The 24,611-nt window shown below is 43.5% G+C and overlaps 1 protein-coding gene across 4 annotated transcripts in view; it reads left to right on the top strand.

Annotated features, from left to right (window-relative positions):
• ift122 (intraflagellar transport 122 homolog (Chlamydomonas)) overlaps positions 1-23,649 on the top strand; it is a 34,608-nt gene extending 10,959 nt beyond the window's left edge. For 2 of the 4 annotated variants that reach the window (XM_014134823.2, XM_014134820.2), the window contains 13 exons: positions 801-962; positions 3,778-3,944; positions 4,404-4,575; positions 7,280-7,382; positions 13,590-13,730; positions 13,844-13,941; positions 15,234-15,334; positions 19,192-19,357; positions 19,474-19,585; positions 19,664-19,792; positions 22,213-22,289; positions 22,398-22,562; positions 23,138-23,649. In XM_014134823.2, the coding sequence (XP_013990298.1) occupies positions 801-962; positions 3,778-3,944; positions 4,404-4,575; positions 7,280-7,382; positions 13,590-13,730; positions 13,844-13,941; positions 15,234-15,334; positions 19,192-19,357; positions 19,474-19,585; positions 19,664-19,792; positions 22,213-22,289; positions 22,398-22,562; positions 23,138-23,224 (1,680 nt within the window). In that variant the 3' untranslated portion in view covers positions 23,225-23,649. Of the gene's footprint in view, positions 1-800; positions 963-3,777; positions 3,945-4,403; positions 4,576-7,279; positions 7,383-13,589; positions 13,731-13,843; positions 13,966-15,233; positions 15,335-19,191; positions 19,358-19,473; positions 19,586-19,663; positions 19,793-22,212; positions 22,290-22,397; positions 22,563-23,137 lie in introns of all 4 variants that reach the window. The other 2 variants (XM_014134822.2, XM_014134821.2) reach the window with 1 other exon arrangement.
• The last annotated feature ends 962 nt before the right edge of the window (positions 23,650-24,611 follow it).

Genomic DNA, 24,611 nt, shown 5'->3' with positions numbered 1-24,611 from the left:
ATTGCATGTGTTGCCCTGATTAATGGCCCAGTGGAGTCTAAAACAGAATTTCCTGTGTTTTATATATTTCCACACTGAGGTTGGAATAATACTGTGAAATTGTGAAAAATATGATAATGCCCTTTTAGTGTAAGATCTGTTTGAAAAGACCACCTGTAATTTCAGCCTGTTTTGGTGGGATGGAGTTTTGGCCTGCCTGGTGGCATCACCAAGCGGTAAATTAGTTAATAGACCAATAAAAACGAGAGTTCCACACCTCTCGGCCAATAACAGCTGTTTTTCAGTTTTCCCCTCCCCACTCAGACCACTCCCAGACAGTCCTAGTAAAATTCTTGCTTGAGAAATTGCTCTTTGCTAAGAAGCTATTTTGATTGAAAACAATCACAGTAAGGTTCTTAATTGTCACCTAGCAATGAGTTATTATTGAGTTAAAAAAGGCTGCATTGGACATTTAATTAGTAAACAGTAAAAAGACAGGCTATATACAGTAGCGAGGCTATAAAGTAGCGAGGCTACATACAGACACCGGTTAGTCAGGCTGATTGAGGTAGTATGTACATGTAGGTATGGTTAAAGTGACTATGCATATATGATAAACAGAGAGTAGCAGTAGCGTAAAAGAGGGGTTGGCGGGTGGTGGGTGGGACACAATGCAGATAGCCCGGTAAGGTGTTCTTAATGTTTTGTAAACTCGGTGTACGTGAGACTATGGACTGATAGTGGAGTATCAGACTAGGGTGAAACTGACTCCCCTTTGTTAGCTCATGTCTTTCTCTGTGTCCATGCTGATGGATTTGCAGGAGAGGAAGAAGAGAGGTGAGAGCGACACTGAGCTGTTCCTTGCGGATGTCTATGCCTACCAGGGGAAATTCCACGAGGCTGCCAGGCTCTATAAGAGGACTGGCTTGGAGTCCAGAGCTCTCAGCATGTACACGGATCTGCGCATGTTTGAGTACGCTAAGGTGAGTACGAGTACTCACACACTCGCATAACCTCAAGTATGCCTGAAGGCTGAAGGTGACTGTTAGACATTAGACATTCACAGACTTTCGATGAATGTTTGAATGTACCTATACTGTACACCCACACACTAATGCACGTTGCACACAGGCTCTACATACAATATGTTCAAACATGTGAGACCTGTGCACACATGCGGACAAACACACACGTTCAAACTACGCAAACACACACACGTTCAAACTACACGCGTGCGTGCGCACACACACACACACACACACACACGTTCAAACTACGGGAGCATGTAGAGGAGATCCCAGCATGTGTTTTCACTCACCGTGTACTTATGCCAAATAGAGGACCTGTACATTGGCAGACCTCCTCCACATCTTTCACCTTCCCATACATCACTATATGTCTCGCTATATATCATCCCATCAATACACACTCGCACAGCATTTACATTTTTGAAATAAATAAATACATATTTTTAAGGAAAACATTTTTTCCCATGGGGCATAGAGAAAAATGTGCAGTTTTATTGCTAATATCATAATATTTTATCATGAGGCTCAGAAAAAAATATTACTGTTTTAGAAGTAATTTCCTGCTATTCTATACATTTTTCCTTAAGCTGAGAGTTTTGTTTTTTTGCAGTTTTAAAGCTAATGTCCTGTAATTCTATAATGATGTGTTCTTATGCTATCTGGGGGACACAACCTCTGCCCCCCAAAAAAAAAAAAAAATCATCTAAGCTTGGTGGCATCCCGCCTTGCGGGGCTGGGGGTGTTGTTAATGTAATTAACTAGAAAGTTGGGGCACCACAAAATAATGTTTAGAGCTGTTATTTTCCGAATAAACTCTTAAAGACCTGGTAATCTTTTACGTCAGTAGTAGTCAATATTTAATCCTCACCTTATTTAGTCTCATCTGAAAGTTGTAAATTCTTGGTTATCTTCACGAACCCTGGCTAACAAGTTGAATCAGCAATACAAAATTTGGTTTAATTATTTATTTACTAAATACCTAAATAATCACACAGAATTACATATACACAGAATGTATCATACATTGATTACAAATTATGTCATAAAGTAAAACGTCCCTAGTGGACGGAACAGATACGACGGCTGGTTACACAAAGAGAGGGGGTTGGGTTTGAGTGAAAGAGCGGGAAGACTGAGTAGCAAAAAAGGTTTTGTGTCTCTTTCGGGCTGTAGGCAGCTATGCTATCGTAAATACAGTATCTTATGCATTCTAAATAACTGCCCATTTGAAAAAGGAGAATGCAATAAATATTTACTCTGAGCTGCGCTTCGGTAGATTGTTCGTAGATGGAAGGCCGGGTGGTCCAGCATGGATCTCTGGTCCTCTGAAGAATGTCTAGTGGTGAACTGGAGCGTGGTAGAATGGATACTCTGTCCGTCCTCTCCTAGCCCACGTTTAGCGGGCGGAGGGGGTAGCACTTCTTTAGTGAATAAGAGTTCAAAGTTCATACCAAGTTGCCATACTTTAAGCTCATGCTATATTCTGGCTGGTATAGTTGAAATTCATTCTTCCGGCGTGTAGGTCGTCACCTTCACATTGAAATTCTATGCTAATTTCGTTAGGTTCTTGCTGAGGTTGGCTTAGTTCTGTAGGTGGTCTTTGTCCTTTCAACGTGGGGACTGCCAGTCCGCACGTTCTTGGAACAGGAAGTTACATTTTCGTAAACGGGTTTATATAGTGGTGAAAGAAGGGCGTGTTTCATAGTTTACAACCCATGTCTGTTCACCTGGGCGGGGCCTCTGAGTGAGCAGAGTGGTGTTCTTCTGACAAACCGTTCTCTCATTAAGAAGCTAAAATTACATTTAATCTTTTCACAAATAGTTTCATATTTAAACATTTAAATTGCACAACAATTCCATGTGATTCTGATCACTAGAATGTGTCGACTTTCCAAGATACAGTTTGTCATCCTGTCATTAGTAGTGTCTCAGACAACAACTGATCTGAGATCATATTCATTAAGTACCAACGCATATTTTCAGCTGGTTGGATTACCGAAATATGGTTCCGTTTCCCATCTTTTGATGTCACCAGACTCTCCATGTTAACAAAGGGTTTTTCAATAGTCACATCGGTAGAGTAGAGAGATGAAAAAGCGAGAAAGGTATTTATGGGGGTCATAAATCTCCCCCCTCAGGCCAACTTCATGACAGTGTGCATGCTATTCCAATGACACACACACACACACACACACACACACACACACACACACACACACACACACACACACACACACACACACACACACACACACACACACACACACACACACACAGGCTGTAGCGTTACACGTTTCCAAGTGTCAGTTGTTGAATGGGAATTATTTGATGAAGGGGTCAGTTCAAGTTGAGACAATCTCGTGTGTGTGTGTGTGTGTGTGTGTGTGTGTGTGTGTGTGTGTGTGTGTGTGTGTGTGTGTGTGTGTGTGTGTGTGTGTGTGTGTGTGTGTGTGTGTGTGTTCACAGTACTGAAGCAGATGACACAGGCCTAATTCCTTTCCCCTCCTGTGTGTGTGTGTGTGTGTCTTGACTGCTGTGCAGATGTGTGTGTTTTTTGGGGCTGCTGTATATTTGTGTGGCCATCTGGTCCTCGAGGCCATTTGTTTTAGCTCTGGAGGACACCGGAGGGGGAATCCTGGTCCTGTTTATGTGACTCCATGTTCCCCCTCTCCAGGCCCTGACCCAGATGGGCCTGTCTCTCTCTCACTCCTTCTCTTTCTCTTTGTCCCTCTATCTCACCCACCCTCCCTCTCTTCCTGTCCCTCTGTAGGAGTTTGTGGGCGCGGCAGACCCTAAAAACACTCGCATGCTGATGTCCAAACAGGCCGACTGGGCTAAGAACAGCAAGGAGCCGCGGGCCGCTGCTCAGATGTACCTGACTGCAGGAGAACACCTTAAGGCCATCGACATCATAGGAGAACACGGCTGGGTCGACATGTGGGTAACACACACACACACACACATACATACATACATACATACATACATACATACATACATACATACATACATACATACATACATACATACATACATACATACATACATCTCTTCGTCCCTCCTGTGAGTCATGGTGTCATGTGAAAGTGGGTGTGTGTGATTGGGAAACAGGCAGATACATAAGGCTGGTCCTGTGGTCCTATCAGAGCTCCCATGGGCTCCCTCTCTGACCCAGTGTCTGCTGCTTGTCAATCACACCCCCACTCTGGCCCAGACCACCTAGGCTAAGGCTGGCCCAGCATAACAAACACAGGGAAAGACTGGTTGGCCCCGTTAAGCTTTATCAGGCTTGACAGCTTCCCCTACTACACACATTAACACACACACACACACACACACACACACACACACCCTCCCACTCCATCTGATCTCATCTCTCCTCAACTCCCCTATCAGGCTGATTGACATAGCCCGTAAGCTGGATAAGGCGGAGCGCGAACCACTGGCTAAGTGTGCGGCCTACTTCCAGAAGCTGAAGCACCATGGTTACGCCTCTGAGACCTACTCCAAGATGGGAGACCTGCAGGCCCTGGTGCATCTGCACGTGGAGGCACGACACTGGGACGAGGTCAGTCAGAACCATTCACATTTCACTTATGGTCCTTACACCTGTTGGGCACAGCTACAGTATTGTATCTTACTTGGCTCATCAGAAAGTATACCACATACACCAAATTAGTGGATTCGGCTATTTCAGCCACACCCGTTACTGACAGGTGTATAAAATATAGCACACAGCCATGCAATCTCCATAGACGAACATTGGCAGTAGAATGGCCCGTACTGAAGAGCTCAGTGACATTCAATGTGGCACTGTCATAGGATGCCAGCCAGTTCATCAAATTTAACATTTCTGCCCTGCTAGAGCTGCCCTGGTCAACTGTAAGTGCTGTTATTGTGAAGTGGAAACGTCTAGGAGCAACAATGGCCACAAAACCTCACAGAACGGGACCGCTGAAGTGCGTAGCGTGGAAAAATCCTTGGTTGCAACACTCACTACCGAGTTCCAAACTGCCTCCGGAAGCAACTATTCGTCGGGAGCTTCATGAAATGGGTTTCCTTGGCCGAGCAGCCACACATAAGCCTAAGATCACCATGCGCAATCCCAAGCGTCGGCTGGAGTGGCGTAAAGCTGGTTGCCTTTGGACTCTGGAGCAGTGGAAACGCGTTCTCTGGAGTGATGAATCACACTTCACCATGGCAGTCCGACGGACTAATCTGGGTTTGAAGGATGATAGGAGAACGCTACCTGCTCGACTGCATAGTGCCAACTGTAAAGTTTGGTGGAGGATGAATTATGGTCTGGGGCTGTTTCTCATGGTTTGGGCCCCTTAGTTCCAGTGAAGGGAAATCTTAACACTACAGCATACAATGACATTCTAGATAATTCTGTGCTTCCAACTTTGTGGCAATAGTTTGGGGAAGGCCCTTTCCTGTTTCACCATGACAATGCCCCCATGCACAATGCGAGGTCCATACAGAATTTCTTTGTCAAATTCAGTGTGGAAGACCTTGACTGGCCTGCACAGAGCCCTGACCTGAACCCCTTCGAACACCTTTGGGATGAATTGGAACACCGACTGCAAGGCCTAATCACCCAACATCATTGCCTGACCTCACTAATGCTCTTGTCGCTGAATGGAAGATTTAGGAATTGCGATACTTTTAGCCATTTAGTGTAGGTCTAACCCAGAACACAGAAAATGACACTGCATATTTACTGGAACAATACAAAATAGGTTGCAGGGAGGTTCTGGGAATGTTTTACTATGGTTCCCTGAATGCTTTCCTGGCAGGTTTTATTATTGTTCTGAAAACTGAAATTATAGGTTATTTGAAGGTAATTAAATAATGTTCTGAGAACGTTCCAATAACACTTTTAATAACACAGCTATCTTTGGGTTAACTGTTTTGAACTCCAAGAACAGATAGGACACATGGAAATTCATTTGGTTAGGCATTAGTCATGTAAACACATTTACATTTTTATTTATTTTGCCAAGGTTTCCATGAGATTCGATCCTGTGATCTTCTGTTCGCTGTCCATGGAATTAGTCCACTGCGCCACCAGGATGGAGCTACTGTAGCATAACAATGTTTTTTAACTCATACAAAGCTGTTCATTTTTGTCTATTCAAAATAGTCCCCATTTCAATTGAAACAAGCACTCATTAAGTTTAGGTGTGGCCAACACACCTGAACACACTTAACAAGATAGAGGATAGAGTTTTGGTGACGCTGAAAATGAAATGTATATAACTAACATTCTTAGAACGTTCTTTGAACGTTAATAATGTTTACTTGTGTTTTGTTTATGGGTCATTTTCTAAATGTTCTGAGAACATGACATTAAATAGACCCATGAGGAAACCTGCAGAAAATGTTATGCTGAAGTACTGAAATTCCCACAGAAGAACGTTGTTCTTGGAACAATTTGAGAACATTACTTTAAATAGAACAATGAGGAAACCTGTAGGAGACATTATGCTGAAGTACTGAAATTCCCACCTAAGAAACATATGGTTCTCAGAACGTTATGTGCTAGCTGTTTATCCTGCACCATTACCAGAATGTTGTGGGAAGGTTGTGTGCAAAATAACCGTAGGACAACCACGCTCTAACCAAGCTCTAAGAAACATATGGTTCTCAGAATGTTATGTGCTAGCTGGGGAGATATGTAGAAAATACTAAATGTTCTAAGTGTTTTATCGAGTTATGGGTGGAACTGAGCGCAAACGTGTGATTTCCACTGTGAAACAGAGAGAATGCCAAAAAACTAGAACATTAAATCACATTCATATTGTATGAATCTTGCACAGCGTCTGAGGAGCTTTCTCACCCGTTCATTTGATCCTGAGAGAGAGAAAGGACGAGAAAAAGAGAAGGTGGAAGGCTTAACGAAAGTCATGCTATTGGACAACTAGGTTAATCAATCAAGATGACAGGCAGGTATGCCTCTGTAGGCCACTGTCATACTATTCTACTACAACATGTCACTCAAACAACCATAACTGCACACTAATTGAAAATGACATGAAATCAGTCTAATATGCTAACCTTAACATATCACATTATTAATGAGCTGTATTAATGTTTTGGTGTGTCTGTTTTAAAGCCTGTGTTAATAATCACTGACAATTTCTAGGCAAATTATCCTGGGCATATTGACTCAAAAACACATGCTACAGTAAACCTAATACATTTCCTAAGTGATTTAATCTGGTTATATGTAAGGCATCTGATTGAGCCCTTCTTCCCCTCTCTCCCCCCAGGCCTTCTCTCTGGTGGAGAAACATGCCCAGTTTAAAGATGACGTCTATGTGCCCTATGCTCAGTGGCTGGCTGAGAACGACCGCTTTGAGGAGGCACAGAAAGGTGAGGATGAAGAGGGAGAATGCTCATCCCAATATGTTATAGGAGCTCGATGTTTGATCTTCCCACATTTTGTGGTAACTTTGCCAAGAAAATGTCGGCTGAAACATCTTATCACTAGTTTCTAGAAAAATCCAATTTTGTGCACCTAACATTGAGCAGACATATCTCAGATCATTCTGGAATCAGAACTATATCAATGTATCATAGAAAACCACAGAGGGCTGTAAGGGCATTGTCAGTTCATATAACATAGGGTACATATGGAAACCATATCAAGTTTGCCCCGCGTTATATCCCAGCGTTTTTCACTACTCCCTCTGCAGTGCTGCTCTCTCTATTCACTGTAAAACATGATCCTCAGTTAGAGACAGAGCAAGTCCTGACTGCTTACAGTGTTACACGCCATGCATATTTCCAATCAGCACTATAACAAGCAACTCTTAATGATGATTACCCATGTGAGCAGAAGAACTGTAATCACCGCATGGATTTACACTGAGTGTACATAATATTAAGAACACCTGCTCTTTCCATGACAGACTGACCAGGTGAATCCAGGTGACAGCTAGGATCCCTTATTGATGTCACCTGTTACATCCACTTCAATCAGTGTAGATGAAGGGGAGGAGACATGATAAATATCACTTTTTAACCCTGGAGACAATTGAGACAGGGATTGTGTATGTGTGCCATTCAGAGGGTGAATGGGCAAGACAAAAAACGGGGTATGGTAGAAGGTGCCATGCGCACCGGTTTGAGCGTGTCAAGAACTGCAACGCTGCTGGGTTTTTCATGCTCAACAGTTTCCCGTGTGTTTCAAGAATGGTCCACCACCCAAAGGACATCCAGCCAACTTGACACAACTGTGGGAAGCATTGGAGTCAACATGGGCCAGCATCCCTGTGGAATGTTTTCGACACCTTGTAGAGTCCATGCCCCAACGAGACTTTCCTGAGGGCAAAAGGTGGTGCAACTCAATATTAGGAAGGCGTTCCTAATCTTTTGTACACTCGGTGTATAATTATGATCCCTGCATGCCTATTAATGTACAGTACCAGGGATTTTTCAGGGGGGTGGGGGGGAGCGACACATTCAGGGAGAATAGAAATTCCAAAAACAATGAATTTAGCAATATATATTTTGTTATTATGTTTGAGCAAAAGAACACAGCATTAGCCATGACAAAATGCATAGAATTACAGGAAATTAGCTTTAAAACTGCCAAAATTTCGCTCGTCTCCATGGAGATTTCTCTCAAAATCAGCCGCGCCGACGAGCCAATCACGCCCCCTGCCACGCCCACCGCCTAAGCTCCTTTTTGATCCATAAAAAAGCCTGAGTGCTGTATCCAATCCAACCTGCATAATATCCTTCTCTGTGTCTTGCTGTGTGTGGAGTATAGAGTTGAACAGGCCTGGTTGTGTTTCAGCCTGGCAGTAATCTGCCGTTGTGCTGACTGTATTGTGTTTTAGTGGGGCAGTAATGCTGTATTGTGCTACCACCACAGTGATTGTAATTGACTTTAGGCCCCTGTAGCATTGTACCCTGGTGGTTCCTCACCTGGCAGGGCTGACTGGTCACTGACTGTAACTCCTCACCAACCCAACATTGTTGTATCTGAGCTACATCACTGAGTTATGTGGGCCCAGACCACAGCCCATGTTAATCATCTTTAGCATAGTGTGTGTTTGGGGGAGTGTATGTGGTTAGTGCGTGTGTGTGTGTGTGTCTAGCTGTATGTATGTGTGTGTCCTTACACTAACCAGCAGCACTTGACTGTGTTTTATCTGCCCGGCTGCAACACTAATATTTCTTGACTCCCTGTACAAGCAGGACAGACAGGGCTGCCTCCCTGGAGATACCTTTAATTAGCGAGAGATCGCAACATGAAGAATAGGACACATGGGCAATTCAATTAAAGGGATTTTTGGGGATTTTGGCACTGAGGCCCTTTTATCTACTTCCCCAGAATCAGATGAACTTGTGGATACCATTTTATGTCTCTTGTGTCCAGTATGAAGGAAGTTAGAGGTGGGTTTCGCGAGCCAATGCTAACTAACATTAACACAATGACTGTAAGTCTATAGGTATCTGCTAGCACATAAAATGGTATCCACGAGTTCATCTGACTCTGGGGAAGTAGATAAAGGGCCTCTTTGTCAAAATCCCGAAGTATCCCTTTAAAATGTATGCCAAACAAAAAACCTTGATTTCAAAGTTTAACAAACCATATAACTCTATTCACAAAGACTACTTTTTTAACAATTCACACCGAACATTTTATAATAATGCAAAGTTTGGTAACATAATTTCTGTAAAGTCTCCCTTAGCTTTTTATGTGACCTCATTTTCCACAAAAAGATATGCTCCGAATTAATATTCAAAGATAAAGAATGGGGTGTCAGCTATGATATGACACCTTGAGTTGAATAAAAATATATTTTGGTTATTGTAAGTGAAGTGGATTTACACCAGATTTTTTTACACCTGATTTTTGGTTATTGTAAGTGAAGTGAAATCAGGTGTAAACCTGATTTATAACAGAATTATGGTTACAAAATGTCATAATTTGACCCTGATCTGTACTTCACAGAAATACATAATTATGGATATGAATGTCATTATCTTCATGGTGATGTATCCTAAATAGGTACACAAAGGTAGAAATATTCAATATCCTCCTTTGCATATTTGGGTATTATCCTCCACACTTGCTATTATTCTAATGAGCTCCGCCACCAAACAAGACCACATTTTGTTGGGTTGGACCGGATCAAATCTGAGCCATCCATAGACGTCTACAGTATGTTTAACAAGTTTGGACATCAAAGTACAGTAACAGTAGAGTACAGTATAGTCAAGTAGAGTATAGTTCAGTAAAGTAGCGTATAGGTCAGTACAGTACATTAGTGTACTCAAGTGTGCTCTACTATGTACTGTACTGAACTCTACTGTACTTTACTGTGCCTTACTGTAATGTGTTGTCCAAAACTGTGAAACATAGATGTCTATGATTGGTTCAAATTTGGTCCGGTCATCAGATATCTGGACGTTGAAATCAAGGTTGGTCCGGATCGGACCGAAAAACTACATCTGTAGACGTTGAAATCAAGGCCACGGTGGACAGACCAAATTTCAACTACTTTTCAGCATCCATTGACATCCGGTGTCGGCCGGTGCTCAGTGGGTCAGGATGCTGATTACAGTAAATAGAAAGAGAGGGGACTCATGGGTAGGTTTACGTGCGCACCATATTCCAGATAATAGCTCATATTCCGGTTTAGGTCTAATTTAGGATCACTTTACATGCACCTTTGAAATCCCGCTCATGAGTATCCATCCCTGCATGCATAAATAAACATAATATTGATAATTGTCTGTCATTACTTGATACTTTAGAATATTAAATAAAGCCATGCTCACCAGAATGATGTCATAAATCGATAGAATGAATATAGCATCCGTGATCTAGTTGACATCGGTAAAGTTTACTTGTTCATTTCTGCTTCTCTCGCGTAGCAAAGACACTTAGGGAATGGGGAGATTTTCCTTGCAGGATTTCCAATTGACCTCAGTTTGTTGATCGGTATTAAGGAAATGAAAAGCTGTGAAAACGATCCAACATGTTTTTGAGTTTGTCTTCTATGCATATTTTATGTGGTTGAAAGTGAAATGCTGTCAGCTATGTCGCTGAAAAAAGTTGCACGGTTAGTCTACACAGCACAGTCCCTAATTGCGCATTTACATTTTCTCAAGATGAAAGAAAGAAACCATATTTCTCCACTCCTGTTCCCGAGAAAAAATTACATTTGGTCTATAATTTTACAGCAAGAAACACTTAATTCTGTATGACTTAATATTATAAAAGCCTACATGTGAGGCCTACAGTCAGTGTCCCGACTTGACTTCAGTTACTATTCCAGCTATTACTGTTCCCATCTGAACTTCAAAGGTGATACTATGCAAAACTGAGCCTGCGCAGACCTTTAAAAACAAACATAAACGGGATAAGATGTTTACATGCCACAGTATCCCGTCTTCGATCAGCATATCCCAGGCATCTTATCCGGGTTTCAGACCCGGTATAGGAGCTTATTGGGGTTATTGTAAACGGGATATTATGTTTATAGCGTCAACTCAAAAACACAATACTTGAGTATCCTGGATAATAACGGGATTTTGGTGTGCGTGTAAACGTGGTCAGTAAGAGCCAGGAGAGGTGACATTTAAATGAGGGAGACAGAGAGCGGGAGAGGTTGTCCAGACTTTTTGCTTTGACCACCAGACGACAGAAAGAGAAAGAAAACAGTTATGAGCTGAACATAACAGTATGCCAGTGGAAAGGAGGACAGTAGCAGGAGACCCTATGAGCTGAACATAACAGTATGCCAGTGGAAAGGAGGACAGTAGCAGGAGACCCTATGAGCTGAACATAACAGTATGCCAGTGGAAAGGAGGACAGTAGCAGGAGACCCTATGAGCTGAACATAACAGTATGCCAGTGGAAAGGAGGACAGTAGCGGGTGACCCTATGAGCTGAACATAACAGTATGCCAGTGGAAAGGAGGACAGTAGCAGGAGACCCTATGAGCTGAACATAACAGTATGCCAGTGGAAAGGAGGACAGTAGCAGGAGACCCTATGAGCTGAACATAACAGTATGCCAGTGGAAAGGAGGACAGTAGCAGGTGACCCTATGAGCTGAACATAACAGTATGCCAGTGGAAAGGAGGACAGTAGCAGGAGACCCTATGAGCTGAACATAACAGTATGCCAGTGGAAAGGAGGACAGTAGCGGGTGACCCTATGAGCTGAACATAACAGTATGCCAGTGGAAAGGAGGACAGTAGCAGGTGACCCTATGAGCTGAACATAACAGTATGCCAGTGGAAAGGAGGACAGTAGCAGGAGACCCTATGAGCTGAACATAACAGTATGCCAGTGGAAAGGAGGACAGTAGCAGGAGACCCTATGAGCTGAACATAACAGTATGCCAGTGGAAAGGAGGACAGTAGCAGGAGACCCTATGAGCGCATAACAGTATGCCAGTGGAAAGGAGGACAGTAGCAGGAGACCCTATGAGCTGAACATAACAGTATGCCAGTGGAAAGGAGGACAGTAGCAGGTGACCCTATGAGCTGAACATAACAGTATGCCAGTGGAAAGGAGGACAGTAGCAGGTGACGCTATGAGCTGAACATAACAGTATGCCAGTGGAAAGGAGGACAGTAGCGGGAGACCCTATGAGCTGAACATAACAGTATGCCAGTGGAAAGGAGGACAGTAGCAGGTGACCCAACTGTGGTTTGTGACTACTATGATTTCCTGTTGTAGCCAACTCAATTGCAGAAATTCCGTTACCAAATTTGTTTTAAATTCTGTTACCGATTTGGTAACAGAATTTCAAGTTTTAATCACTTAATAATTCATAAACAAAATTGATATCAGTAACAACACTAGAAGTAATTGGTAGGTGTACCTTTACTTGTTCCTTCTGTGAACTTTCATTATGTTTAAGATAGAACATATTGAATGTGGGGTAACGGGACAAGGCACTGTTTCTTAAACTTACAGGTGGCAAAAAAAAGTGTTTATTAGTTAGCACTTCAAAATGATTGTGTTTTGATGTATTTCTAATACCTGTTAAGACTTTTTCAGGTAGGTGTTGTCTAAGACCCCTTTTCTATCTGTTTGACAAGAAATCAAAGCATTTGCTTATAACACATTTTTAGGTTGGAAAATGGTTAAAACATTTGTATATGCCTTCATTTTTCAAAAATATAGACTTGTAACCTTCATTTGACATCCTTTTTGGCATGCTCCTATGAACGTCACATGTTGGTACTCATGGGTCCTTTTGCATGGAAATGACCATATGTTTATTGGAGTTGCATGCTGTTTGAAATTTGGGAGTGGGTTTGTTTTAGATGTCTGTTTGTGGTTACTAGTGAAAAATGAGGAAAACATTGTCTCGTATACGTTAAGTACAAATTGTCCCTGGTGTGTAAGTGTGTGCCTGTGTGATATTGTTAAACTCTGGCAGCCTGAGAATGAAAGGGGTGTAATGGGAAAGGGGTCAGCTCCTATAAGGCTGAAACTCTATTGTCGATGCAATAGAAGCAGTGTTAAGCGTCGCTCTAGCTCGCAATGTTCCCTCTTCATCGCTGCAATTAAGTCTCTTCCCTCCCTTCTCTCCTCCCCCCGCAGCGTTCCACAAGGCGGGCCGACAGAGCGAGGCTGTGAAGGTGTTGGAACAGCTTACCCACAATGCCGTGGTGGAGAGCAGGTTCAATGACGCAGCATATTATTACTGGATGCTCTCTATGCAGTGTCTGGACATCGCTAGGGGTAAGTAGGTCTACGGACACCCATATGCGTCTTACTACTGTCACCACTGAATTCCTACTGTAACTGCTTCATTTTTATTTTGGTGTGTGTGTGTGTGTGTGTGTGTGTCACAGAAAACGAGGAGAGGAAGGAGGAGATGCTGAAGAAGTTCAAGCGTTTCCAGCACCTGGCTGAGCTCTACCATGTTTACCACTCAATACAGCGTTACACAGTAAGATGCTCACCACAGATGAAGGTAGGGACAGAGTAGAGCCAAGTAAGTATAGTTAAGACTAAGTTAAGGTTGAGTTCAGAAAAGTAAAGAAGTTAAGAATAGGCGGGGTTGAGAGAGTTGAGAAAGGTAGACTGCAAAAAAATCCCTTCAGTCCCTTAGTTGAAATAGGAAATGCTTCTGGAATCCGTTCCAATTCAGCCAGACACTGCTACAAAGCATAACTACGTTAGATATACAGAGAGCATTTCTGAAGATTCTGTCAACAACATCCCCATAGCTACAATCCTACTCATGTTAATCACCACGGTCAACTCTCTGAACCCACTATGACCTCTGTTTCTATAGTAACCAGTTAATTGGTTGATCATTAATCAGGATAACCACGTCGACCAGCAGCCCCCCCCACCCCCTCGCCAGTGCTTGGTTCTAAACAAGCTATGCCTGGTTATAAGCACTCTGTCTCTTTAGGCTGGTTTGCTGTGGCTGCAGTACACCCGGCATTGGTCAGTGTGTCTTTGTGCGCTCTCTCTCTCTCTCTCTCTCTCTCTGTTTGTTTTTACAGTACTAGTCACACCCCTGAAGTGAGGAATCCCTGTGATTGAGTCCAGAGCAGGAACCTTCTATACCTCACTTTAACTCTCCCAGCCACCTGGCTGTGCTGAGCCATCAAACACCGTGGGAGCTAGCTGGCACTGTACGCTAATGAACATTCCCTGCCTCTGAACCTAGCCCCTGTGAGAGCAGTGCTCTGTGGCACAGCTCAGGCTATTCTTCATCTTCAGACTAGTGTTTAAGGCAGGAGAGAGAAGAAGAGAGAGAAAAAGAGAGGAGAAGAAGAGGGGGAGGGACAGACACAGGATCATTGTGCCTCTGAGACTCTTACAAAGGTGCCCAAAGCTGTGCGTATTTGATTGATGTTGTTATGTTCTCTCTCCCTCTCTCTCTCTCTCTCTCTGCCTCCCCCCTGCTACATCTACCTACCTCTAATTCCCTGTCTCTTTCTCTGCATCCCCTCTCCCTTCCTGCTACATCTACCTGCCTCTCTTTCCCTCTCCCTCTCTCTCCCTCTTTCTCTGCCTTCCCTCCCCCTTCCTGCTACATCTACCTGCCTCTATTTCTCTCTCCCGTCATCCCCTCTTTCTCTGCCTCCCATCTTTCTCTGTCTCCCTTCTTCCTGCTACCTTTCCCTCCCCTCTCTCTCTTTCCCTTCTCTCTCCCTCTTTCTCTGCCTCCCCTCTTCCCCCTTCCTGCTACCTTTCCCTCCTCTCTCTCTTTTCTCCTTTCTCCAGGATGAACCCTTTAGTTCCCATATGCCTGAGACGCTCTTTAACATCTCCAGGTACCTCCTACACAACCTCACCAAGGACGTGCCACTGGGCATCTCCAAAGTGTATCCTTCCAATGTTAAAAGTAATCCTACAAGTCGGAAACAGTATGCTCAAATCCATGTGTCCAATGTCACCTTAAATGTTCATAGAGTTCACAGGCTGATTACCTGGTGAGGTAGAGAGAACATTAAGGAAAAAGAGAGAGAGAAAGTTGGTGCCAGGGAACAAACAGGGTAGAGGAAACAGACCAGCACGACCACGTGAAGGGAGATGGGCAGGAAGAGAAGACGCCAGAAAGAGGCACATCTTCATTTACCAAAACAAACCCACTGATTACCACACACACACACACACACACACACACACACACACACACACACACACACACACACACACACACACACACACACACACACACATAGATATATACACATACACACACACACACACATATATTGAGTGAGAGAAAGGAGTAGGAGCATGGGGAAGGAAATACCAGGCTTCCAGAAGGAAATAGGGCTCTGCAGCTGGAGTCCTCTCCGGCCACACGGTGCTGCTCGGAAAATTTTGAACCAGGATTTATGGTCTTAGCAGGCTCTGGTCGGAATAATGTGGCACAATGTCACGGAAAGCACCACATACAACACAGAACAGTAGATGAGTTTTTAACAATCCTGATACTGGGACTGGAGGAGCGGAGAGCTGTTGGAGCTAGTGGAGGAATCCCAGTTACAGGGCTTCTGCAGCTGCAAGTCATTGACCTGGTGTTGCCTTTCTCCAAGGGCTCCTCAGTGCACAACAATCTCAATCCATACAAATACAAACAGGCAGCAATTTCCTCTGCTCAAACACACACATGCAAGGATGATTACACAAACACTTACACACAAGTATACATTCCTCTAATCGCACCACTTTTAAAGGAAACGCCAAGGTAGTTATTTTAGAGAGGATCAGTGCAGCCATCACAGAGCCAAACAGAGAGAATGGGACTTGTGGTTGCTGGCAGTGGCTATGTTTAGCATACATACACAGCTCTGATGAGTGTGTGTAGTGCCAATTGTGTGCCCAGTCCCCGATCTTGAGTTCTTGTTTTGGAGTTGGAAGACGTTTCCATTAGGCACTAAGTTCAGTTTGGCATTTCCCTACCTAATACACTATACAGTTGAAGTCGGAAGTTTACATACACCTCAGCCAAATACATTTAAACTCAGTTTTTCACAATTCCTGATATTTAATCCTAGTAAAAATTCCCTGTCTTAGGTCAGTCAAGATCACCACTTTATTTTAAGAATGTGAAATGTCAGAATAATAGTAGAAAGAATGATTTATTTCAGATTTTCTTTCTTTCATCCCATTCCCAGTGGGTCAGAAGTTTACATACACTCAATTAGTATTTGGTAGCATTGCCTTTAAATTGATTAACTCAACAAGCTTCCTACAATAAGTTGGGTGAATTTTGGCCCATTCCTCCTGGCAGAGCTGGTGTAGCTGAGTCAGGTTTGTAGGCCTCCTTGCTCGCACACGCTTTTTCAGTTCTGCCCACACATTTTCTATAGGATTGAGGTCGGGGCTTTGTGATGGCCACTCCAATACCTTGACTTTGTTGTCCTTAAGCCATTTTGCCACAACTTTGGAGTATGCTTGGGGTCATTGTCCATTTGGAAGACCCATTTGTGACCAAGCTTTAACTTCCTGACTGATGTCTTGAGATGTTGCTTCAATATATCCACACAAGTTTACTCCTCATGATGCCATCTATTTTGTGGAGTGCGCCAGTCCCTCCTGCAGCAAAGCACCCCCATAACATGATGCTGCCACCCCCGTGCTTCATGGTTGGGATGGTGTTCTTCGGCTTGCAAGCCTCCCCCTTTTTCTTCCAAACATAACGATGGTCATTATGGCCAAACAGTTCTATTTTTGTTTCATCAGACCAGAGGACATTTCGCCAAAAAGTACGATCTTTGTCCCCATGTGCAGTTGCAAACCGTAGTCTGGCTTTTTTATGGCGGTTTTGGAGCAGTGGCTTCTTCCTTGCAGAGCAGCCTTTCAGGTTATGTCGATATAGGACTCGTTTTACTGTGGATATAGATACTTTTGTACCTGTTTCCTCCAGCATCTTCACAAGGTCCTTTGCTGTTGTTCTGGGATTGATTTGCGGAATGCGTCTCCTTCCTGAGCGGTATGACGGCTGCGTGGTCCCCTGGTGTTTATACTTGCGTACTATTATTTGTACAGATGAATGTGGTACCTTCAGGCGTTTGGAAATTGCTCCCAAGGATGAACCAGACTTGTGGAGGTCTATAATTTGGCTGATTTCTTTATATTTTCCCATGATGTCAAGCAAAGAGGCACTGAGTTTGAAGGTAGGCCTTGTCATACATCCACAGGTACACCTCCAATTGACTCAAATTATGTCAATTAGCTTATCAGAAGCTTCTAAAGCCATGACATCATTTTCTGGAATTTTCCAAGCTGTTTAAAGGCACAGTCAACTTAGTGTATGTAAACTTCTGACCCACTGGAATTGTGATACAGTGAATTATAAGTGAAATAATCTCTCTGTAAATAATTGTTGGAAAAATTACTTGAGTCATAACAAAGTAGATGTCCTAACTGACTTGCAAAACTATAGTTTGTTAACAAGAAATTTGTGGAGTGGTTGAAAAAGGAGTTTTAATGACTCCAACCTAAGTGTATGTTAACTTCCGACTTCAACTGTATATACAAAATAATGTGGATACCCCTTCAATGTAGTGGATTCGGTTATTTCAGCCTCACCCATTACTGACAGGTGTATAAAATCAAGCACACACCCATGCAATCTCCATAGACGAGCATTGGCAGTCGAATGGCCTTACTGAAGAGCTCAGTGACTTTCAACGTGGAACCGGTATAGGTTGCCACCTTAAAAATCGTTCAACAACGGCTAGGCCACAAAACCTCACAGAACGGGACCGCTGAAGTGCGTAGCGCGTAAAAATAGTCTGTCCTCGGTTGCAACACTCACTACTGAGTTCCAAACTGCCTCCTTGAAGCAACGTCAGCACAAGAACTGTTCGTCGGGAGCTTCATGAAAGGGTTTTCCTTGGCCGAGCTGCTGCACACAAGCCTAAGATCACCATGTGCAATGCCAAGCGTCGGCTGGAGTGGTGTAAAGCTCGCCGCCATTGGACTCTGGAGCAGTGGAAACGCGTTCTTTGGAGTGATGAATCACGCTTCACCATCTGGCAGTCCGACTTACAAATATGGGTTTGCCGGATGCCAGGAGAACTCTACCTGCCAGAAGGCACAGTGCCAACTGTAAAGTTTGGTGGAGGAGGAATAATGGTCTGGGGCTGTTTTTCATGGTTTGGGATAGGCCCCTTAGTTCCAGTGAAGGGAAACATTAACGCTACAGCATAGAATGACATTCTAGATGATTCTGAGCTTCCAACTTTGTTGAAATAGTTTGGGGAAGGTCCTGTTTCAGCATGACAATGCCCCCATGCACAGAGCGAGGTCCATACAGAAAAGGTTTGTCAAGATTGGTGTGGAAGAACCCTGACCTCAACCCCATCAAACACCTTTGGGATGAATTGGAACGCTGACTGCGAGCCAGGCATAATCACCCAACATCATTGCCCAACGTCACTAATGCTCTTGTGGATGAATGGAAGCAAGTCCCCGCAGCAATGTTCCAACATCTAGTGGAAAGCCTTCCCAAAAGAGTGGAGGCTGTTATAGCCGCAAACAGGGGACCAACTCCATATTAATGCCCATCATTTTGAAATGAGCTGTTCGACGAGCAGGTGTCCACGTACTTTTGATCATGTAGTGTAATTAGGGTACAATTTGAAGAGAGTAAACTGACCCCAGATCTGTTGCTAAGGGCAATGTCTACTGGTAGCACCTTGTTGCCCTTGACGATGGGTCTCAGTAACACTCTTTATGCGTTGGCCAAGCAGAGCAGAACCCTGGGAGCGTTTAAGCTAGCCAGACATGCCTATGAGAAGCTCCAGGATCTCCACGTTCCCTCTCGCTTCCAGGAGTCAATGGACCTGGGCAGCCTTACCGTCCGCTCCAAACCATACCACGACAATGAGGTGTGTGTTTGCATGTGTACATGCGTGTCTGTGTATATGTGTGTATATTTACTTTTTTTAAAGTTCTATCTTATACTTTGTGTATTTTCACAAATGTGTGTATGTGTGTAACCCAGGACCTGATCCCCATGTGTTACCGCTGCTCCACCAACAACCCCCTGCTGAACAGCCAGGGCAGTGTGTGTATCAACTGCAAACAGCCCTTCATCTATTCAGCATCTTCATACGGTAGGTTGACACCAGTCTCTTAGTAAATGGATGTTTGGTTTCGAGGTGTGTTATTGATAATGTATCTCTGTACTGTAGAGGTCCTTCCTCTGGTGCAGTTCTACCTGGACAAGGGTATCGGTGATGAGGAGGCTGTGTCTCTTATTGACCTGGAGGTCCCTTGCATTGACAGGAAGGCTGCTCGCTGGCAGGAGATGAGCAGTGGGGGTATCCTTTACCTGATGCAGCGTACACAACTAACATCTACGCATTTCTCATTACCAGTTTTACCTAATGCGAATAGTCTGTATGTTAAGGTTGTGTGCTCATACATGTTTCCATACAGACACACATTACATACAGTATGTGTCCTTAGCAGAACCTTGATTCTGATTCTGCCCAGCACTTTGATTCTGATTCGGCCCAGCACTTTGATTCTGATTCGGCCCAGCACCTTGATTCTGATTCTGCCCAGCACCTTGATTCTGCCCAGCACCTTGATTCTGCCCAGCACCTTGATTCTGATTCTGCCCAGCACCTTGATTCTGCCCAGCACCTTGATTCTGCCCAGCACCTTGATTCTGCCCAGCATCTTAAGCTGTCAAGCTGAAGTAATCTTAGAGTTAGAGGGGCTCTTCTCTCTTGTCAGAATGACACTAACACCTCAGAGACCTCTCTGTCTGGGAGTAACCTGCATTAGCTGACACAGTGTTGGGGAGTAGTGAACTATATCTTATTCAAGTAGTAATTCAACTACATGTTGCAGTAGCTTGGTGGTAGTTGTTCTAAATTCAAATCTTGGTAGTGTTTTCAGTAGTTAATTACATACTATAGCCATGTAGTGGTGTCGCTAACTAATGGAACTATTCACTACTTTTTTTGCGAAAAGAAAATATGGGTGAAGTAGGCAGCAATTTCTTTTCTGTTTTGGCATCAGACCGGCCTAATTCTCACTTGAAATATAGTTTTTGTGTTTAATAGGCTAAATGACACATTATGTTAACATCTGTTTAGATATAATAATTTATCACAAAGTAGTTTGGATATATATCGTTTTTTCAAAGTAACTTGCTCTCTTTGACATGAATTAGAGCATCTTTGTTTTTCCCGATGTTGGTTGCATAAAGTGACTGCATGAGTCTGGTATACAGTGCATTCGGAAAGTATTCAAACCCCTTCCCATTTTCCACATTTTGTTACGTTACAGCCTTATTCTAAAATGGATTACATATATTTGTTTTCATCAATATACACACAATACCCCATAATGACAAAGTGAAAACTGACATTTTTGGATTTTTTTACATTTTATTTACATAAGTATTCAGACCCATTGCTATGAGACTCGAAATTAAGCTCAGGTGCATCCTGTTCCATTGATCATCCTTGAGCTGTTTCTACAACTTGGAGTCCACCTGTGGTAAATTCAATAGATTGGATATGATTCGGAAAGGCACACACCTGTCTATATAATGTCCCACAGTTGACAGTGCATGTCAGAGCAAAAACCAAGCCATGAAGTCGAAGGAATTGTCCGTAGAGCTCTGAGACAGGATTGTGTCGAGGCACAGATCTGGGGAAGGGTACCAAAACATTTCTGCAGCACTCCACCAATCAGGCTTTTATGGTAGAGTGGCCAGACGAAAGCCACTCCTCAGTAAAAGGCACATAACAGCCCTCCTGGAGTTTGCCAAAAGGCACCTAAAGACTCTCAGACCATGAGAAACAAGATTCTCTGGTCTGATGAAACCAAGATTGAACTCTTTGGCCTGAATGCCAAGCGTCACGTCTGCAGGAAACCTAGCACCATCCCTACGGTGAAGCATGGTGGTGGCATTATCATGCTGTGGGGATGTTTTTCAGTGGCAGGGACTGGGAGACTAGTCAGGATCGAGGGAAAGATGAACAGAGCAAAGTACTTAGAGATCTTTGATGAAAACCTGCTCCAGAGCGCTCAGGACCTTAGACTGGGGAGAAGGTTCATATTCCAACAAGACAACGACCCTAAGCACACAGCCAAGACAACGCAGGAGTGGCTTCGGGACAAGCCTCTGAATGTCCTTGAGTGGCCCAGCCAGAGCCCGGACTTGAACCTGATCGAACATCTGTGAAGAGACCTGAAAATAGCTGTGCAGCGACGCTCACCATCCAACCTGACAGAGCTTGAGAGGATCTGCAGAGAAGAATGGGAGAAACTCCTCAAATACAGGTGTGTCAAGCTTGTAGCGTCAAACCCAAAAAGACTTGAGGCTGTAATCACCTCCAAAGGTGCTTCAACAAAGTACTGAGTAAAGGGTCTGAAAACATATGTAAATGTGATATTTCATTTTTGGGTTTTTAATACATTTGCAAAAATGTCAAAAAAAATAATATTTTTTTCTTTGTCACTATAGGGTATTGTGTGTGTGTGTGTGTGTGTGTGTGTGTGTGTGCGTGTGTGTAGATTGATGAGGAAAAAAACCAACAATTTAATACATTTTAGAATAAGGCTATAACGTAACAAAATGTGTAAAAGTCAAGGGGTCTGAATACTTTCCTAATGAGCTGTACGTCGTGAGTGTGTGTGTGTGAGAGCAGAGAACGATGAGCAGAAGTGATAGGGTATGAAAGGGAGAATGTGAGAGGAGCAGCTTCCTTAACTGTATCAGAGTCCCAGTCTCTGAAGCTGGATGATGGCACAGAAGACATAGAGGAGGACCCCTTCATGGCCAAACTCAGCTTTGAGGTGAGGATAGGAAGGAGGGAGGTGAAACTAAAGGGAGAGTATAAATGAAAGGGGTCAGTATGTGTATATTCTAATATGTGAACCTGTGTGTGTGTATCTCCTTAACAGCAGGGGGGCTCTGACTTTGTCCCGGTGGTGGTGAGTCGCTCCGTGCTGAGGTCTATGAGCAGGAGGGATGTCCTAATCAAGCGCTGGCCCAAACCCCTGCAGTGGGAGTACTACCGCTCCTTACTGCCTGACGTCAGCATCACCATGTGCCCCTCCTGCTTCCAGGTACTGAATAGATGGAATATATATATATATATATATATATATATACACACACACACACACACACACACACACACACACACACACACACACACACACACACACACAGCATTGAGCTTCATGCCTCCCTCACCACTATCACACACACACACTCACCACTATCACACACACACACACTCACCACTATCACACACACACACACTCACCCCTATCACACACACACACACACTCACCCCTATCACACACTTACTCACCCCTATCATACACTCACTCACCCCCAGGTGCTGTACTTGGGTGAAAAATTATTCTAATCATTAAAACATTACACACTACCGTCCCACACACACACCTTGGCTCTCCATGGCCCTCTGGCAGAATCTCTCTTCTAGCCTTAATCTTTCACTTATTTTTACTTTCTGCAGTGTTTCCTTTACCAGAAGTTAGATTTGGATAAAATGTTGCTATTGGCAGTGCTAGATGTTGTGTTACTGGTCTCTGCTACCTTCCTTAGAGAATCCCTGCTCTGCTCTGTGTTCTCTGACCCATGCTTCCTGTCTTCTCTGGTGTGTTTCCTCTAGATGTTCCACAGTGAAGACTATGAGCTGCTTGTGCTTCAGCACAACTGCTGTCCCTACTGCCGTCGGCCCATCGATGAACCCAACTGACCTCACCAAACTGTTCTAGAGTCAATTCATCCATCTCACAATTCATTCATATCTTCAGTTTCACTCTTGCTCTTCTGAGCAATGTTCCGTCCATATGCTGGCAGCCCCAAACCCTCATGGATGTTATTTCAGGAATGGGATTATGAAGATCATTATAGTCTGCAACAAAAGCACATCTTCAGCTGATCAATCCTATAGAATGAACAGGATGAGATCACACAGATTTACGAATGAACTCTTCTGTCTAATTAAAAAAAAAAATTAAAACACTTATTTTAATTCACTGGTATTTATTGTTGCTGTTATGTGATGTGCACTTTGACTCTCTAGCATTCCACATTATTTAGGTAAATAGTCATGGTGTGATTTTTTTTTTTTTAAGAGTTGAATGTATTGTATTTTTATATTAAAGTCAAAAAATTTTTTAAATGAAAGGTTTCAATATTCTCAACTTGTTTTGTGCATGAGTGTGTGATTCAGGGTTAGAAATGTGCATAAGTGTGTGATTCAGGGTTAGAAATGTGCATGAGTGTGTGATTCAGGGTTAGAAATGTGTTTGAGTGTGTTTGCATCGGTGTGTGTTGATATTCTTCTCAGCGATCCACGGGCAGTCTGACAGCTTCACAGCTCTAACACCAGGTGTCTTACTGTCCCACACCTTACCACAGGATTACTGTGTGTGAGCTTACGCGCCATGCTACCAAAATTAATATGCCTGACAAAATCTTTCTGATGAGAGAGAGAGAGTGTGTGTGTGTGAGAGAGGATATGTGTGCAACAGAAACCGTTTTCTGCTCCTTTCCTAAGTGAGGTCCATATTATTCAGTGATTAAGGATTAGGTTACCACTGCTGCAAATGAGTTGGAACACTCCGGAAATTACATTTACACTCCCTCTTCTATAAAGCCTGCTAAATGATTCTCTGACAAAGTTGACACGTCAGGCTGTATAAGCAGACTGGTACAGTAGCCTTTAGGCGTCTAGGATAATGCAAATCTGACACCCTATTCTCCAGTGCATTACTTTTGGCATATGTGCTTTTCAGAAGAAGTCTGAGTTGCATTGGTCTTTGACTTAGCCTCCAGCAAACTTGATGACGTGTTCTTGTGAGGATGACATCGTCAGAGTATAACACTGCCTTTGAGTATACACACACTATACTCACGCTAGATGTTTTTCTCATGGATTAGTGTGTGTGACCTAAATCTGTCCATGCTGAGGTCCATGCATGTGCCTAATCCTAAGAGAGGGGCTCTTAAAAGGGCCTGCGCCCGCCTCGGGGGAGCTGCGCACACCACTTCTCATTGTCTGGATCTATCTATCCCCTCCATCCTACCTGGCCTCCAGCGAGAAAGAGCTCCTCTCAAGTCTGAGAAGGGACAGTGCT

This window comes from Salmo salar, chromosome ssa13, assembly GCF_905237065.1.
Source record: "Salmo salar chromosome ssa13, Ssal_v3.1, whole genome shotgun sequence".
NCBI lineage: Eukaryota > Metazoa > Chordata > Actinopteri > Salmoniformes > Salmonidae > Salmo > Salmo salar.
Note: the sequence above shows the minus strand (reverse complement) of the source record. Positions and strands in the feature narration are given on the sequence as shown.